This window comes from Oculina patagonica, chromosome 11 (genome assembly GCF_052425735.1).
Source record: "Oculina patagonica isolate OP01 chromosome 11, crgOcupat, whole genome shotgun sequence".
NCBI lineage: Eukaryota > Metazoa > Cnidaria > Anthozoa > Scleractinia > Oculinidae > Oculina > Oculina patagonica.
This window is the reverse complement of record NC_135768.1, coordinates 3,424,711-3,443,691: the sequence shown is the minus strand read 5'-3', so window position 1 is coordinate 3,443,691 and position 18,981 is coordinate 3,424,711. Positions and strand designations below refer to the sequence as shown.

General features: G+C 38.9%; 2 protein-coding genes across 2 annotated transcripts; one reads left to right on the top strand and one right to left on the bottom strand.

Annotated features, from left to right (window-relative positions):
* The first annotated feature begins 5,437 nt into the window (after nucleotides 1-5,437).
* On the top strand, nucleotides 5,438-11,022 carry LOC144630529 (N-acetyllactosaminide beta-1,6-N-acetylglucosaminyl-transferase-like). Its single transcript, XM_078488887.1, has 3 exons — nucleotides 5,438-5,508; nucleotides 8,645-8,840; nucleotides 9,677-11,022. The coding sequence occupies exons 2-3, from the start codon at nucleotides 8,646-8,648 to the stop codon at nucleotides 10,796-10,798; spliced, it is 1,317 nt and encodes a 438-aa protein (XP_078345013.1). The 5' UTR covers nucleotides 5,438-5,508; nucleotide 8,645; the 3' UTR covers nucleotides 10,799-11,022.
* A 1,141-nt stretch (nucleotides 11,023-12,163) lies between these two features.
* On the bottom strand, nucleotides 12,164-18,784 carry LOC144630621 (NEDD8-conjugating enzyme UBE2F-like). Its single transcript, XM_078488997.1, has 9 exons — nucleotides 18,560-18,784; nucleotides 18,324-18,353; nucleotides 16,989-17,054; nucleotides 16,810-16,877; nucleotides 16,246-16,316; nucleotides 15,573-15,630; nucleotides 14,787-14,819; nucleotides 14,343-14,405; nucleotides 12,164-13,754 (listed from the first exon to the last, which is right to left on the bottom strand). Exons 1-9 carry the CDS (start codon nucleotides 18,675-18,677, stop codon nucleotides 13,695-13,697), a joined length of 567 nt encoding a protein of 188 aa, XP_078345123.1. The 5' UTR covers nucleotides 18,678-18,784; the 3' UTR covers nucleotides 12,164-13,694.
* Between the last annotated feature and the right edge of the window lie 197 nt (nucleotides 18,785-18,981).

Genomic DNA, 18,981 nt, shown 5'->3' with positions numbered 1-18,981 from the left:
GAAACAATTTACATTTCCTTGGCAATGTCCTTGAAATAAATGAAACCACTTTCTCAAAGGAATAATAACGTCAAAATTAACAAAAACGCAAGTGTAAACAGTAACACCAGCAGAGCAGTTCTCCCAATGTCCACAAGCAGTTCTTGTTTGTTCGTAAATTATAGTTCTTGAGTCAATTAACCACAACATCCATTTACATTGAAAATTCCTTCCTACAGACTCAGTAACAATGCATACCTCTTATTAACTGAGTTCTAGTTTTTATCATGTCGATTTATTCCCCAAGCGCCAAGCGCGCGGCCGATACACAAGAGAATAGACTGGAGCGGTTGACTGTATGTAACCCAAAAGTGTTTCTTGTCATGAACTCACTGATGGATGCCTTCGATTTGCTCTTGGAGCTACGAAACCGTCATTTATGGCAGTTTACTATGACATTGAAGTATTTTTCAAATTTTATCTTGGTATTGCGGAAGTTGGCGAGATTTTTGGCGGTGTTGTGGAGTTCACTATATTCCCCGCCTCCTCCAGAAAAGCTGATATAAAAAGAGTCAAAAGAGTCTGCGTTGGAGCCTAATGGCTTATCAGGCCGGGGCTTATCCTGTTTTCCGTAGCATGAAGCGACTAAGAGTATTTCTACTCCCCCCTGGATGGGATGCTAGTCCATTGCAGGGTCACCCCCAGCATTCAATTTGAACAACTTATTTAAATGCAAGGCTGGCAACACGGCAAAAGGTGTTTTTAATGGGCCTATATTTCGCCTATAACAACTAATGTTCTTGAATCGAAATATTGGCCTATACATTTAGAGCGAATGCACTTATGGAAATGCCGCGCAAATGTCGGCCACCGCGGATAAAGGAACCTACCTTCATGTTTAATGTTTACAGAGATATTAACGAGTTTTCAAAGGGGTTTAGTTTTCAAAATACGGCGGAATTTCGGAAATATTCCCAGCATCGTGTGTAAGTATTTTTTGGTAATAAAGTTGTTGTTGTTGTTGTTGTTATTTGCGAAAATCTATTTCGAGCACTCGCGGGCCAATAATGGCCGAATATTTTAGCAAATAAAAAACAAGCATTCGCAAAAACGTCTTGGCGTTGTTGGTATACCGGTAAGTTATATAATCTGGAATAAGAAAAATATGTAAAAAGTACTGAGAAGTATTTAGCACTTTATTTATGCCCGTTTTTCGGTTCTAGATTTTATTTGTCACAACGAAAAACACGTTTTTTTGACGAAGATTTGATAGCAGTCTACAAAGTAAACAGAGTTTCACCATATTACAAACTGAATTTTCGATATTTGGCAATTTTTCTCCAATTGGGTCCATTTTATGGCTATAAAGTGCCCAAAAACTCTTCTTTCACTACATATAAAATTTGGTTTGGGTTTTTTCGGCAACCGCTTTATTTAACTTCATCGAAATCTGAGTAATTTTAGTAAAATTTGATCTAATTAATTAGTATTGAGAGCAAATTACCGTTTTGTTGACATGTCAACAGTACTCACGTGTTAAGAGCCGAAAACTCAGGTTTTGAAAATTATTGTGCTAAACATAACTTTACACTTAAAATCTCGTGCGGATTTTCGCAAACTTTAGGCACGAGAAATGAACATCAAATTAGGTTAAAAATAAAAATAAACTCTTAAAACAGTGAAGGGACATTTCAATAACACACCAAACACAAAAGGACTATGGATAGGTAGAAGCGGCGAATATTAAAACTGATTGCGTTATGGGTTTTTGAATATCGTTGAGCTGAACAGTTTTCAAAGTTAATCTTGTTTGCTTGTAACTTTAAATTATAACGCCAGGGAGACACATTTTGTTTGTTATTTAGATCCATAGAAGGAATTTCTTTGCAAACATTAGGTTTCATAGCGAGTATTTGGCAAAACGTTATAAAATAAACTGATCTCAGCCGTGACACAGTCCCTTAATTGCTTTTGAAAGGCTCACTTACCTTTTATAATGCTGTCAAGAGATTACTCATCTGATTCTTCGGTGGATGTGATAAAAGCGATGAAAGAAGCGTTTGATTCACAATGGACTGGAATCCCATTTCCGCAAAAAATATCGTTTACGCGGCATTTTTGACGCTGATGAAGAGACACAAGTCTCGAAACGTCCAAGAATTTTATTGTATTTAGCGCATCAACAATACAGTCAACTCCCGCCTTGCGGACACCTCGCTATTACGGACACCCCGTTATTCAGTCGGGACAGAAGCTGAAGTCCTGGCGAATAACTCCCGCTACTACGAGCTTTCTTTATTACGGACACGAAATTATGGTCCCGAAGGTGTCCGCCGTAGTAGTAGGAGTTGACTGTACTTTTGTTTAACTTTGTTCGATTATGGCCCCTGTGTTCATACAATAGGAGAAGAAGAAGTATCGTTTATTAAAAACTATTACACTTGGCAGTCCTCGCTACACGCATATACATGTTACTTACTAAGATTTTTATATCTTATTTTTAAGTGTCATGTTTTATACTGTTATATTTTTTCTTTAAACAGGACCCCGTTAATAACCGCACCCATGTACTGAAGGTTCATCCTGTCTAAATTTTCGTTGTTATTTTAATTATCATAATGATCATCATCATCATCATCATCATCATCATCATCATTATTATTATTATTATTAATATTATTATTATTATTATTTACACATTTTTTCTGAAAAGCTAGAGACAGGCGGTCAACTTCACGCTTCAAATCAACGAATTAAAAAAAATCCCTTTATTTCTTGCTTCAATAGATAAAATAAAATAACATAAAATAAAATAAAATAAATAAATATTAATGTGGCATTTACCTGAAGGTCGTTTTTTCACCGCTTAACATGAGCTTAACGGAAATATTTCGTTCGCGTTTCGGTGTTTTTCAAATTTTTTGGGTGTTTTTTGGGAATGTTTGGGAGGAGAAAGTTTTTCTCAAAGGATTAGTAAAATTTAGAAAAATTAGAAAAAAAAAAATAGGTAGACGGACACCAGACAGTCCAGTGACAACCTGAAGTGCTCTTGCGTGGGGGCCAACTGTCTGGTTTCTTCAATCCCTTCTTCTTTAAGAGGGGAAGCCATACTAGCTCTAGCTGGTTTTCCTGCGGGTCCACTATTCAGATCGAATTGGAATTTGGATACGTTAGATTTTCAGGGAGTTGAACCACAGAAACCCGTCAGAGCAAGGCAAGAACCAACAACAAACTCAACCGACATATGGCATTGGGCCGGAATCGAACCCAGGCCACATTGGTGGGAAGCAATCGTGCTCTCATCATTATGCCACCCCTGCTCCCCCATAATGACAAAGTCAAATTTAATCTCAAATTGCATTCAATTTATTTGCTTTTATTATAATAGCTTTAAGTGCCAATCCAAAATGTCCTCTCATTGGTTTAAACAGAGTGCTCTCTCTTTAAACAGACCTACACTTTTTTCGTGGTCTCGTCACTTTCTTGCGTGCTTTATAACCGAAAAAAGCACGTACTAGACTTTTTTATTTGTTAATTTAAGTAAAGTTTGACACTGTCTAGGACGCTAGTGTCACTCGTTTGTAGTCTGGCCTTCTTTTTCGACGTCACCGAATCTTTTGTTGACTTTGCTGTCGCAGTTTGTGATAGCACAGCTTTTGATGTTGATTGAAGGAAAAGTGTTCTGCGACACGAAATCCACAGTGAATTCGTGCAGCAGAAAGAGCAACATAAAAATTCAATTCGCGCTGTTTGGGGGGCTTTGTCTAGTGTTCGCCTTCGTGGTTGAATCATACGTTTGAAGAGGAAGAAGTTTTGGGAGACGAACCAGAAAAGGACTCACTCAATTTCTTAAAAAGAGTAAGCGTTTTCAGTTTGAAGTAATTAACCATAGAAGGCAAGCAATTTTAATTTTAATTAGCGGAAAGGCGTTTTTTACTCTTCTTTTTCTTCTGTTACGGACATTTTAATGTAAAAAGCAGCCTTTCTGTCATAAACTCTCGCCTTAGAGCATAAACGGATATGACGATACGCTTATTGACGACTTTATTAAAAATATTTTTTTATTCTTTCTTTAGGGGAGATTTTTGAAGCACAAACTCTGGCGTCATTCCAATTAATTAATCAATTTATTTTGGGTCTGTGCGCTACGTTTCAGAGCCAGTGAAAATGCTAGTGTAAATGGAAACATTAACTTCATTGATAGTTTGTTCAGAAAATAAAACTAGCCAGGAAAATATCTTGCGTTCACCTTTGATATTCTTTGAAAAATCCGAAAATCTATCGAAAAAAAACTCAGCGGACGATTGATACTGAACAAAACCGTAACAAAACAAAACTTAACGGGTTGGCATGTTCTTTTCTGGCAAAGCACAAGTCAGCAGTTGAAACACGGAAGCTTAAATAAATGACTTGGACAAAGGACACATTATAGCTGACTCGTCCCCAGTCGTCTCTTATGCGAAAATTACAAGACGCGAAGGATCATGGGAGGGAGGAAAGGCAAGAGTCTGTCTTCCATTTCTGCCTCTTTCCCATCATTCCCTGCGCCTGCATATTATTTTTTTTTTCTCACAAGAGACGACTGGGAAGGGAAAAGCGCCCTGGGGACGAGGTTGGTATACTGACGTCAAGTTCAAAACCTAGGCACGCATGGCTTGCAAAATATTGTATCTTTATGTGTGTGTGTTTTTTTAACAAAAAAAGTCGAATCTTGTTGCCAAATTGACCCTTTTTGATCAAATACAATGCATGTGCACAATTTCACAGTCCATGCGAAGTTTGAATTTAAGATCTAGACTGAAAGTGATGTCGAAAATAACTTCGGTTTGTCTGGACTTTCATGTGAATAAGCTTTGTTAACGCCATTCATCCGTTACACAAGTTGAAAAGGGCATAAACTAATATTGACAACGTTTTTAATGAGCCGAAACAATAGTGCGTTTGCCGAAGCAATAACTGTTAATTCTGTTTTTCAGGTTTATGCTCGATTACTCAGCTAACGAACATAAAAGAAGCACAATATACTTTTCAGAGAAGGTCATTGTTTTCCAAACCTGCAGGTGAATTTTAGGAAAACATTGTCGGAGGTAGGAGAAGAAATATCAAAAACACAGACTTTTCCAGACCAAACGTAAAGCAATGTATGTTTTTCAGCATTTTTTCTTAATTCCAAAGCTGTTCAAAACACAAGAAAAAAATTAAGATGCAAAATACCTGTATTACTCTTGACTTTTTATTTATTTTCAAACTCTCTCCCCGTGGGGCTATCTCAATTACATAATTATTGAACAGTGACAATATGCACTCATTGAGAGTCAATATGAGTTCTGAATTGCTGCCCTTTAACAAATAAAGCCGTGAAACAAATTTAGTGCCGCAAAAAAGTGTTCTATGCTGCGAGCGAACGAGTGGTTCCACAAGATCTCGAGGTTTCAGAAAGTTTGCCGGACTGGTGTCATGCTTATTTCGTTATTCGTCTCCATAATTTGGGGAGCTTGAATTCAACGTGTTAAGTTTCAACTTATCAAGGTGAGTTAGCTACAAGAAGCACAAAATCTGTTTGAAAAACATCTCGAGTTTAGCTCCTTCTGTAATTTGCTAAAATTGTAAATCTTTAGAATAAAAACGCCCTTTATCAGCGAACATTTCTATATAAGAACTTCAGGAGAAAACAACTTTTTTAGCTAAAGGTGTTAACCCACAAACGAAACACAATTTTCATCAACTACGAATTGATCTAAAAATGATTATTATAAAAGGACATGATTTGGGGTGTATTTGTTGCATATAGATATCAGAAAAAGCTGTTTTTTACAAATTAAAGTATAACTTTGGAGACCACAAACTTACAAAAGGTCTAATGCTGAGAGAAAACAACTTTAAATTCCGATAAAGCACGCAAACTATAGAGAAAAGTATTTTTTAATGGCGACTTTTGGTTTCCTTACGTTTTTTTATCAAGTGATACTTGAAAGCATGTCACAATGACAAAATTAATAGCGAAACGCGCGAGGACTATTAAAAAATAAAATGCAAATGAGTATAACCACCACGAGGCTAAAAAACATCAGTGTTCTGAGAGAAATAGAAGAAATCTAAGGCGAATTTTTCGTTTTATGTAAAAGATTTAGGAACGCCGGCTGCTTTAGAAAGTGTTTTAGGAAAATCATCCGCAATTTCGGTTTGTTTGTCTGAGTCTTGTCTGAGTCGTGACGTCACTCGCGCGCTTTGCTATTAGGAACTGATGCAGCGTATTCACACTAAAAATAAAATTAGAAACACCTTAGACCCTAGCTCAATTCAGTATTGGAAAAAAAATTAAAAATGTCGCTTTTAAAACAGCGTTATCAAATGTTTATATTAACAATGATTTAGGAATACACAAACAGGGAAACAAAAACGATATTGTGTCCCCGACGTTTCGGCGACCTCGTGACGTCATTATCAAGGAGGGGGGCATAAGGGTTTGCGGTGATGTGGTTTTGCGGTAATTTTTATTTTAACCTGCGGTATTGCGGTTTTACAAGACTACGCAGTGTGCGGTTATTACAAAAGATGAAAATTTAGGTCGCGGTTTTCAGTGAGAAAATTGTCTGCGGTAATATGGTTCTCCTACGTTACCACTTTTCGCATTCGGTGGTTTTGCTTCAGTTAATTAAAAGCTTGAGCTAAGTGTTTGTTTTACAAATACTTTAGCACGGATTCAATTTGTGCTAAAGTATTTGTATAGCCACCACCGCTATGTAAATTTAAGCCTGGTTTTCACTAGCGACGCAAACACAAGCGCAAGCATACGCGCAATCACGCAAAAAGAACAGATTTTGATCCTTGTTCTTGTGCTTGCCGCAAGCACAAGCATAAAACTGCAATGCGCTTGTGCTTTTGCTTGAGTCGAAGCCCTTTTTACGGTGAAATAAAAGCTGTTATTCTTGCGCTTGTGCTTACGTCACTAGTGAAAACCAGGCTTTACTCTTTGAACCTCGCATTTAATTTATTTTTCTCATTTGAAACCTTGATAATGGCTTTAGGAGGTCGCCGAAACGTCGGGAAACAATATCGGGATCAATTTAGGTTTCTGGGAAACTGCTCACCTACCCCTCCCCAAACCTAACATTAACCCTTACTTATCGCTTTGGGCAAAATGTTAGGTTTGGGGAGGGGGTAGGTGAGCAGTTTCCCAGAAACCTAAATTGATCCCAATTTCGTTTGTGTTAACCTGTTTGTGTATCAAATGTTTGGTGACGATATTGTTTTACTGTAATTCTCAAGCAAAACATATTACAAATTTGAATGTTAAGAGGGTCTAAATGGGGTTTAGTGTTAAGTGTTATTTGGCAAAATATATTACAAATTTGAATATAAAGAGGGTCTAAATGGGGTTTAGTGTTGTGTTATTTGGCAATTATTTTTAGTGTTTGCTGTTCCCGGAGAAAATACTGTTAAGTATTTTTGCATTGTAAATTCTTATCTGCTCTTTAAAAATTGGATAAAATCATTCATGAATAAAGAGAAAATTTTTTGGTTTCTCCTCGGACATCTTCGGTAGTCTTTGGAACTTCCGAAATGATCGGAAATCGTCGAAAATTGGCCAAAACCTTTCTCATGTACTAAACAAAATAATATTGGCCTTTTTGTAGCCTGCGTAGCTGGCGGTATTTTTGGGTTTTTAAGTGCCCAACAGCAAGCGGCGAAGCCGCGACAACGAGCGGCGCAGCCGCGAGTGGCTTGGGTTCTCCTCCCCAAGCCACTCGCGGCTGCGCCGCTCGTTGTCGCGGCTTCGCCGCTTACTGTTAGGCACTTAAAAACCCAACAATATCGCCAGCTACGCAGGCTAGCCTTTTTGGGGCCGTTTTTTTTTCTTTCTGGATAAGATTTACTGTTGCAGTGAATTTTTTACTGTTAGTGCTAAAATGCCTAAAATTAAACTGTTTCATGTTACAGAGCTTAAAAATTATATTCAGACCCTCTATTAACACAGCTGTTGCGAGAAAGGTTGTCCAAAAAGCGTACGCGACAATATGCCGAAAGGTAGACAGGTTAACTGGAGTAAAAAAGCGGGCAATTCGAGTATAAAATTATCCTGATGTTAATGACGGGGTAAAAGTTTCTTATACAAGATTTAATCAGCATGTTTTTCATGCTTTTTGAGAAACGAAAAAGAACTTAGTGAATTTTTTCTGTAAGACGGACACCTGATGATGGTCCCTGCCATTTTTTAGTCAATTTACTGTAACTAAACTCCCTATAAGACGGAGATCTCTCTAATTGGTCGAAAATGGTACAGTCAACTCTCTTAACGGACACCTCCATAAGACGGACACCTGGTGTTGGTCCCGTCCCTGCCGTTTTCCAATCATTTTACTGTTGCTAAACTTCCTATGAGACGAACACCTCTCGAAGATCGATAGTTGGAGGCGGTTCCGAATGTGTCCGTTTTAGAGAGAGTTGACAAATGTATATGAAAGGGTAAGGGTTTAAACCCAAGAGCGGAGCCTCCCTGTATAACGTCTTTTTCCGAATAGCCCCCCCCCCACCCAGGAAGCCAACATTTAATTTTAGCGTTAATGTTACATGGGTAACTTGTAAGCCCCGCTTCTGGAATACTGCCTGTAGTTATGGTAATGCAAAAAAGCTACTTCAACTGGTGATTTTTTTCTCCAAACAGAATGATCAGAATATTGTCAAGGCTGCGAAGGCTTTCGCTGTTCCGTGGAAGGATCCCTGGAAGAGTGTCATTATTGCTGTTTGGAGTTCTGCTGGTTTTGACTGTAACCTTGTTTTGCGTTTTCCACTTTAAACCACGTACGACACCTGAGGAGTTATCACTGCCTGGAGAATTCTTATCGCCATTTCATACAAAAGTGGGTGACTAGCTGGTTTGACTTGTTTTGTCTGTTTTTTTTTTTAAGTTAATAGCTCAAAGACTCTATTCTCGACTATCAAACTGAAATAATAAAAGTATAAAATTTCGCCAGGACACGCGCCACTTGTGTTTCACGCGTAATGGGCTCCTGTCTCATCTCATTTCCACGCACGCACGTCCTACGTGTGTTTCACTCTCTCATCTCAAATATATTTTATTAATAATAATTTTCACGCACGCACGTTCCACGCGTGCTTTGCTCTTCCATCTCATTTTCACTCACCCATTTCGTACGTCCGTTTCAACACTATACTCTGACAATACAGTGTAGGTCTATCTTGTCCAGTGGTATTAAACTGTGTACTTAACTCACTAACATTAAAGCAACAACTATCATTTGTCCGTTCACATAAGCCGTTTGTGGACGTTCCAAATATAGATATAGATTAGTAAGTAGGGACCTGCAGATCGGAATGCGAGTACGACTTTTGAAACTTAGTTCTTATCTTTTCGATTATCCCTTTTCACACCAATCTTGTACCGGTAGTCTCCTTTGAATTGGTCAGCAACAGGGAGAAGTAAGGGCTCTGGGAACGTAACCTGCATTGAAATTCGAAAGTCGTACTCAATCTCGTACTCGCACTAGCTCCGGTCTAAGGATCTCTACTGGAGCTCTCTTTGGGACTCCCCCAAATGACGTTCCGTGTGTATGCCGAAAAATCGTCACTCGTATACGCCATTTCAAGGTATACAACTCGAAAACATTGCATAACCCAACAAAACTCCTAGTATGTAGGAGTTGTTTCGAGTTTTGAATTTTTTTGGTATTTATAGGTTCCGTCGTTGGACTATTGCACCCGCCGCATCGAGGAAGCAGTTCATTTTGGCCGTGCCACACCCGCACCAAGCACTCATCACGTGACTGATTATCACGTGTACAAAACATTTTCTAAGCTTAGTTGCCGCCAAATTTTAGCGTTGTTTTTACACTCACAACCAACGGATGCGGAAAAGATTTTTCCACTTGCTTACGCTCTTCTACTTTACAAAGGCGCGGGATTGTTTGTTAAACAACTTCAGTTCATTTATATGCCTCACAACGTATACTGTATACACATTGATGCTTCGTCGTCTTCTGCCTTTGTAAATGCTGTGGAACAAGTTGTTCGGTGTTTGCCAAATGTATTCATCTCAAAGAAAAGAATCAAAGTTATGTATATGCATGTTTCTACCGTTCAAGCTCAGTTGAATTGTGTCGAGGAGTTGCTTGGTAGTTCTGTCCAGTGGCGTTATTTGTTTAATTTGTGCGGTCAAGATTTTCCTCTCTACGCTAACCAGGGAATCGTACAAGCATTACAAGCCTTAAACGGGAGAACAAACGCAGAAAGCTTTGAATTAACAGATTTCACCCGAACTCGAACATCTTTCGTGTTTGAAGTGAAACAAGTATCAACCAGTAACAAGAACCATGGCTATAAGTGGCATAATACAGGAAAGAGGAAAACCCCACCCCCGTACGGAATTAAAATCTACAAAGGGTCTTCTTATATTGCGGGTACAAGAGAATTTTGTGAATATGCCGTAAACGACGAAACCGCCAAAGCATTTTTAAACTGGCTCAAGGACACGCATTGTGTTGACGAGTCATTTTTTCCTTCTCTCTACCGGCATCCCGGAGTCCCCGGAGGGATAACGGGGGAGCAACCGAAATTCATAACTCGAGTCGTGAAGTGGTTCAAATCGGGGAACAGTGAAAATCTCTGCTACGGCTACTGGCTTCGAAGAATCTGCGTTCTCAGTTTAGCTGACTTGAGTTGGGCGCTAGGACCAAAGTTCCAAAATGGATTATTTATTCAAAAGATTGACTTTGATTATGATGCAGAACTGGTCGATTGCTTGTTTGTAAAAGTACAAAACAGAGCCCGTCATCCATATAGCAACAATGAGATTTCTTGAAATGAACCTTGCACAGACATTTAGCCCCTGTAACCGTTCACACTACAGTAGTATAGTAGGCACCGGATACTACCCTTTTTTGGAATGGAATCTCATTAACAAGGGGCGCAACACATTAACGGGCGTGACCATGTCTCATGAATAAAATGCGGAGGATTCTCACTATTGTACAACCAGCTGGATAGGTTTTCTAATAAGAAGAAATAAACAATCAAGAGACGCAACTCGGATGTTAGTATGGAATTTTTCGGTTTGAATGTCAGAAGTCTCTTGAGCAGGGGAAGAAATCAGTGCTTGCAGGGAAACCTAGTGTAGAACAGAGGCGACGGAGCAGGGTGTAAGGGGGAGGGGGGCTGTTGCCTCCCCCCAAACAAAAATTTCAGGGCTCAGCCTCCCCCCCCCCACCCTCTTCATTACAGTGCTGAAAGTATGCTAGCGCAGAAAATTGGTTTGTCTAGGCACAAATCGTTTTATCAGGATCGTGCTTGGCGGTATAATATGGTGTACGACTTTCAGCGATACTCATTTTCTCAAACCGTACTAAGAGAGGTCCGCATATTTGACAATACTTGTTTCATCGGCGACTTCAGAGCGTACATTTTCTGCCCTCCGACTTCTAAAGAACAACTGAAAAAGCACCATGAAGCTGGATCGTCCGAACTGCCTAGTTCAGCATTGTCACAAATCGATTACGGCCACACCGGCCACTGTTAAGGATGCGCCCCCCCCCCTCCGTGGGGGGGGGGGGGGGTAAGCGCTTGGCTTGGAGAGCGATGCCGCCCCCCACGTTTCAAAACGCTCCGCCGCCTCTGTAAGATGCTTTCTCAAAATTATAATTTCCTTAAGGCTTTACTTCTAGTAACTCGAGTTAGCTAGCAAAAGATTTTAGCTGAGTTTGGATGATAATACACTTTTTCAAAAGTGCGTAAGTTTGAACGTGTCTGAATTATAAAAATATTGACCTCTGCGATAGTGCCGGGGGTTAGGTGGTAGTGTGTACAAATTTGGTGCCTCTGGTACCAAGGAACGGTATGTAATAACGCGGTTTATAATTTAAGGTGACACTGTGGAGACACCGTTTTTGTTCCCTCTGACTACTATTCATCACAAGCGACAGTTTCATGGGATAGGGCTAAGGGCTAAAATCACTGGGCACGAATAAGAGTTATGTATGAGTATCCTCTTTGTCACCAACCGGCGCCATTATTGGTGACGTCATCGAGTATCCAAAAATGGTTATGGTCCGAACTGTTTCTAAAACAGTAGATGTTACTGCCGGAGGGAATGTTAAATGTGGGGTGGGTGGGTGGGGGTGGTTATTATGAGATGACTGAGTTTTGCCATGGAAATTGTAAAACAACATGGTTGTAGATAATTTAAATTTATTGACTTTCAAGTCACGACATAGATTAAATGACTATTTTGTCAATGTTTAATTATCACTAATACCTAATTATCTAAAACTTTTTTTATTTCTTGGTTGACAAAAGTCCTTTTATTTCTTGAGATCCGATTGGCTTGTGTAAAAATTGGCTAAATCTAACGTAGACTTGACTATCTAAAGATATTTCTATATTTATTTTAAGCAATCTTGAATGTAAAGCCAGATACATGTATGTGTTGAAGGTTGCAAATCAGAAGTTTACAAAATGCCGGGGCTCCCGATGGGGAATGAAGAAAACACAACAAGATTCCCCTGGCATAAACGGGATTTCCGAAGGGACCATACGAGAGGTGGGAGAAAGGGCGGGAAGGAAGACTCAGGGCACGTTTGGGCTTAAAAATCACTTTGGGTTTGGTTTATCTTGAATCAACTTTGCTCTAGCTATCGTGTTATATCATTATTATAGAGCGGTTTTCAATTGACTGTCATAAACCCCAAACCTAAGTACAATCACTTTGGCCAATCACAAAGGACAAAGACAATCCAGAGAACCAATCAAAACTCGAGCAAATACATGTAGCGGGCGCGAAGCGCAGGAAAATGCGTGAGCCATTCATGATCCATGATTGGTTTTGGCTACACTTCTGATTGGTTGAAAAACTGGCGCGAGTTTTTGTAGACCAATCACAGTGTGGTAAAGCAAAACCAATGCTATTCAGGATCACTTTCGACACTCAATCGAAAAGCACTCTAGTGTGTAACACTTAGCTCTAAATAATGTAATTCTAGTATCAAATAATACAAAATGCTATGTACAAGTGAAGAACACTGCTGCACCCTTACATTATATCTCATTAATTTTACTCCAAGAAGCTGATTGCCTGCATTGTTGGGGTTAGATTCGGCTACTTTGGTAATAACTAGCTAAAATGGCACTTAGCAGTATTTATTTCGTGATCAGTAGAATATAACAGAAGCTATTCTCTGAACTCTGAAGATGACTTCTGCTCGGGTTGTCAAAGGTTTCAACTCGTCCACTTTTGAAAATCCGTTCTCCTTTTTCACTTTCTATAGTATTCCAATTATGTTCTACATGTTTAGGCCATAAGAATTTATTACTAAACATCTAGAACAATAGCGTAACCTAGCCACATTTAATTTTTATTTTTTTTAACAAAAGAAAAGCAACAAGCCTTTGTCACAATTGTCTGAATTCGTTGGAAACTCGTTGATTCCCCCTTTCAACCAATTGTTCTAGCTTTCAGGGTTCAAAAAAGGGTAATTTTCAATCGCTCGCAAGCTACTTTCTACAAAGGCAGTAAAGGCCTATATTTACATTACACCGTTAGGCAAGCTTGCACTGTTCATCTATAAGCTACAACTGTTACATTACTAAACAAATTTAATTTTACAGCTATTTTTAGTTTTTGTAAGTTTGTCATGTGTTGTTGTTAATTATCAAATTGATGGTAAACATTTTTTGGAGTCCAGTGTTACACGCCTGTACTATTGCTATCTTCTTGGTGAAGCATACAGTCTGATGTAGTCTTCGACTCTTCTTCGAAATGATTCCTGTTAAAAAGTAACATAAAAAATAATAGGCATTCTCTGCTTATTATGCTACATATAAGGTGGTTCTAACTTTTAAGTCTATGGATGAAACCCTAGTGTGTGACCGTTCAAATGAAAGCTATTAAGCAGTACTTTCATGTGGTACTGTTTATTATGCTGCACAAGGTGGTTCTTTCTAAGTCTGTGGATGAAACCCTAGTGTGTAACCGTTAAATAAAAGCTATTGAGCAGTACTTTTACGGCCGCCAGTGGCATTGTTTATTATGCTGTACAAGGTGGTTCCAACTTTAAAGTCTATGGATGGAACCCTTGAATGTGACCATTCAAATGAAAGCTATTGAGCAGTACTTTCATGTAGTACTGTTTATTGTGCTGTACAAGGTGGTGGTAGCTTTTAAGATTGTGCATGAAAACCTAGTGTGTGATCGTTCAAATTTAAGCTATTGAGCAGTACTTTCATATGTTGCTGTTTGTCTTTCAATTTTTTTCAGCAACATTCGTTGCATATGTAATGACATTCGTTGTATATTTAGTGAAAGGGTTAAGAACAGGGTAACAGCTTGAGATTGTGAACCAAACATTTCTTACCTTATTCTTAAAATATAATTCTGAAGCCTCTACATTGAGTGGATCATCAAAGTTCAGCAAGTCCTACAAATAAAATGGATGAACAATAATTGGTAACTGAATTCTTGCAGTACATAAAATAAAATTACAAGGGTTACATTACTTGCTTAAAAACCCATTGGCCAGCACCATAGGCAAGCAATGCGTGCAGAAAAATATGTTGTTGTATATTCTGCACACATTGCAGGCCTATTGTGATAGCTCGTTATTTAGTTAAACAGCTACACTAGGGAGCTTCATGTAAATAAGAGGTAGCAAAGGGGGGTTGTGCCCCTGTTTCATGTACAAATTATAACAACATTAATGTATCACACATACTTTTTAAAAGCAACAGATTTAGTCATAAATTCAGAGAGCATGTCAAGTTATTCAATAAACCACCGTTTTGCACCATACAGTACTCACCGTAAACAGAGAGTTAAGTCCCCACACAATATCCTGAGGAAAGAGTAAAATTCAATAAAGTGAAAATAAATTAATGCCCCCAACTTACTATATGAAATTTTTGCAACATCAAGTTTTTGCATTTTCACAAGGTCTTTTTAATCGTGAAAACTTGATGTCACAAAATAAGATCATTGATTTATTCTGAAAAGACTGTTTGCGTCCTATTAATCAAAAGAGATAGATGCCTCATCATTACCAGCACTAAACTGTAGTTTCCATAGCATGAAGCAACTAGGAGTATTTATCCTCCCCAAGGATGTGGGAGGTATGGTGGCCTAATGGTTAGCGCGCTCGACTCCGAGTCGAACGGCCCGGGTTTCGAGCCCTGGTTGGGGTGCTGCGTTGTGTTCTTGGGCAAGACACTTTACTCTCACAGTGTCTCTCTCCACCCAGGGAACCAGCGAATTTACTGCTGGAGGATAACCCTGCGATTGGCTAGCATCCCATCCAGGGGGGAGTAGCAATACTCCTAGTTGCTTAATGCTACAGAAACCGGGATAAGCTCCGGCTGTATGGGCCATGAGGCTCGGATACAGGCTTTACCTTTACCCTAGATGGAATGCTAGTCCATTACAGGGTTACCCCCCTTCTGGGTGGAGAGAGGCACTGTGAGAGCTCAGTCTCCTGTCCAAGAACACAACAAACTGACCCAAGCAAGGCTGGAAGCTGTAACTTTCGATCTAGAATCTAACATGTTAACAATAAGGCGACCATGCTTGGACCTCACAATCAACTCAATCATACCTTTAATTTTCTTGTTGGGGCCCAGCCAGAGCCATCAAGGGTGTGTTCCCTCAACAAGCTGTTTAAAAGAAAGGGAAAGGGTAGAAAGGGAAAAGGGTAACTTTGACTCTTGTCACATTTGGAGAACCACTGTGGAAATATAACTAACTGATGAATATTGTTCTTTAAAAACTGGCAACCTTACATATCATCAAAAATTATGTGATAATTTGTACAACGGGACCTGTCATCGTAAGTATAGGGCCCTCGATCCAACAACGTGATTACCGGTAAGTCGCTGGACGTTTTACATGCAGTGTTTTTGTGTTTCAGTTTTGGAGTGTGAGTGATCGTTCACTTCAAATTTATCCCATTTTCCTCCTGATTCTTTGTGTGTTTTTTGAGCTGTTTTAAATGGCGCTGGGACTGCCTCCTTTCAGTGGAGCTTAACAAAGAATCATGAAGACCAATTTTGCACAGTTGGAACAAAGCAAAACCATGTAAATGTATGAAAATATAGAAACTTAAGGAGGAACTTTTGCATCAGAAATAACTCTGACTGACAGTGGGAAAGGAAAACAATTTTGTAAAAGTTAATATTATGACATTACCATCAGCCTTATATAATAGTTCTTTACTGTTAAGAAAGAAAGAGCCTTTTGCCTTGGATATTTATAACTTTGACATATAATACCTTAAGCAGACTTCTCCATTCTCACTAATGTTCGGATGCCAGATTTTTGTTTCACACCAAACATGAGGTGGCTGTCAAAGACAAAACTTTTATCAAAATAACAAATTCAAGTAAAAGGTATCATTGAAGCGACTAGGAGTATTTCTACTCCCCTTGCCCCCGTGGATGGGATACCAGTCCGTTATGAGGTTACACCCAGCATTAAGTTCACTGGTAGGCACTTATACACAGTCATGACCCTAGTCGTTCAAAGGGTGGGTAATTCCACAGGATAAGTGTTGGCAAAACAAACTACGCTATCCACTAGATAGTGATTTATCTGGTGGACAGTGTTATCCATCCTTTGAATAACCGGGACCTGGGTGGAAAGAGGCTCTGAGAATACAACAGACTGCTAGATCCAAAGTCCTTTCCACTAACCATCAGGCCACAGAAACTCACAGTCCGTTTTGTCTGCAGGAAGGAACCTTTGGAGAGGTGCCTATACTTGCAGTACTTGCAGGGTGTTTTGGTATTGGTCATCAAACTAAAGAAAAAATGCAAATAAAATAAACTTATGCTTACCTTAATGTTGTATTCCTCTGGTATCATGACGTGAAATATAAAAATTCCCTCCTTCCAGTACCCCTCTCCTTAAAAAAAGAGAAATCAGTAAATAAATCAATAAATAAAGAAAAATGATCGGTATACTTTAAAAGGTTTCAATGACGTTATATAACCGTACATTTGTTTCACTGTCTGACCTGGTGTTATAGTGAGAGTAAATTCATGAAGAACATTTGGATCCTTGAAATCCACTTTGCATGACTCTGTTAAGGCAAATACAACCAAAGAACAGTCTCAAAACAAGGATTTATATGTACAGTCCTCTCCTATTCAAACTTGAATTTCCCCTACCCATGGTATAGTAACCAACTCTCATAAATTATATGCAAGTTGTATGCCTAGAGGGGCCTTCCAAGGAGGGTAGCGGTGTCGTAATGTTCCACGCTTCTGGGGACCAATGTTGCCTAACCAACACCTGTAAATGTCGCTGTTGTTTTTTGCTTTTCTTTTCCATCAATCTAACTTCATCTTAGCCAGTTATATCATAGTTTAGAGATATTGCAGGGATGTAGCTAAGAAGACACTAAACCGGCTCATCAACAAGCCCAACTGGCTTTTCTGGCTTTGGCAGCTCTAAACGTTTACCTTAGTCTTTGTTTTCATGTGAGATTTCAGCCGGATTTTAGTTCTCTTTCAGCTGGTGAAATTAGCCCGCAGCTGGCCCAAGCGACGTCCCTGATATTGAGTAAATTCTGTAATGGATATCATTGGGGTTTTCTTTTTTATGAGAGGGCTTCAGACAGACTTTCATCAGGCTAGGCCATCAAGGCAAGAATTAACTTCGAGTGGTGAATTGAACCCTGCACGGTTTGGGGTGTCTGGGGAAATTTTGAGAATCTGAGCATTTATTGAAAATAATGCCTTTTGCTGCACTCTGGGTCACTTTCACGTGATATAATTATCATAAATTTACTAGCCAATTATTAACTATTAGGATTGTTCAACTTTCCAATGTCACTGTCATTTATTAGTGTTTGCGTCGCAGTCCCATTTCAGTGCCGTAATGATGTCGCTTGTCGCTGTTTAGAAATTTCTGCGTCGCCAGTATTCAGGGCCGTGTCGCTTGTTGAACGAGTCAACAAAATTAGTCTCTTCTAAAATTATAAGTGCTCCACAAATTTAATTGTATAAAATTACAATTACTCTGTAATTGCACTGCAATATTTACAGGTCATTTTCAGTTGATACATGTGGATCTATTTGTTATTCTACAGCTTGATGCATTGGAAAAGAAGAACTTTTGCTAACACGAAAGTATATTAAGTTTGAATGTACAAATTTAATATGTGCAAAAAATATTTTATATTTAACCTTAACAAAGGGGTATATCGGATTACAAATATGTCGACGAAATAAATATTTAGAACACACAAACAAAACCAAATGAAACAAATAGGTTTAACTAGAAAATTGAAACTCGACCCTAACTTAAGCTCAGATGTGCGATAAGATATTTTTGGTTCTGTACTTACCCGGCAAATTTTCCTCGAGTTCGGTCACCTCTAAAAACGGAAAAAAGTGACACAAAAATTAAAGGCGTGAGAAGAAACAACGAAAGAGCTACATAAACTGAAATACAAGCTTAAAAAATCCCTGGAAGAGAGCTCAATTTCTTCCTATAAATACTAGCTTGGAAGCTACATTATTATTTTAATACGTTAAACAGATCTTTGTACAATTGCGTACACTGATAATAAATCACCTTTACCTTTCGTAAGTAATTTGTCGCGAACAGATATCCTTGTGCTTTTTGGACTTTCAGTCGCATTATTTCCCTTTTCCTTCTTCTCCCGTTCTTCCTTAATCTTTTTTGCGAGAGTTATCATTTCTTATGACAAGAAGGAGGTTGCTTTCCCAAAACATTTGCACCTAAAACTCTCCACATCTCCTTCTATCTTTCCAACCTCAAACTCTCCATCTTGAAAAATCGGAAGCTGCGATGAGTTGACCAGCGGTAGAGGAATTAGTCCCGGTAGGTACTTCATATATGGTAATTATATTTGGGTACATTATAATTACCATATATGAAGTACCTACCGGGACTAATTCCTCTACCGCTGGTCAACTCATCGCAGATGAAGTACCTACCTTAGTCCCAGGCTTCCGATTTGCGCGGTCAAAGACACAGTG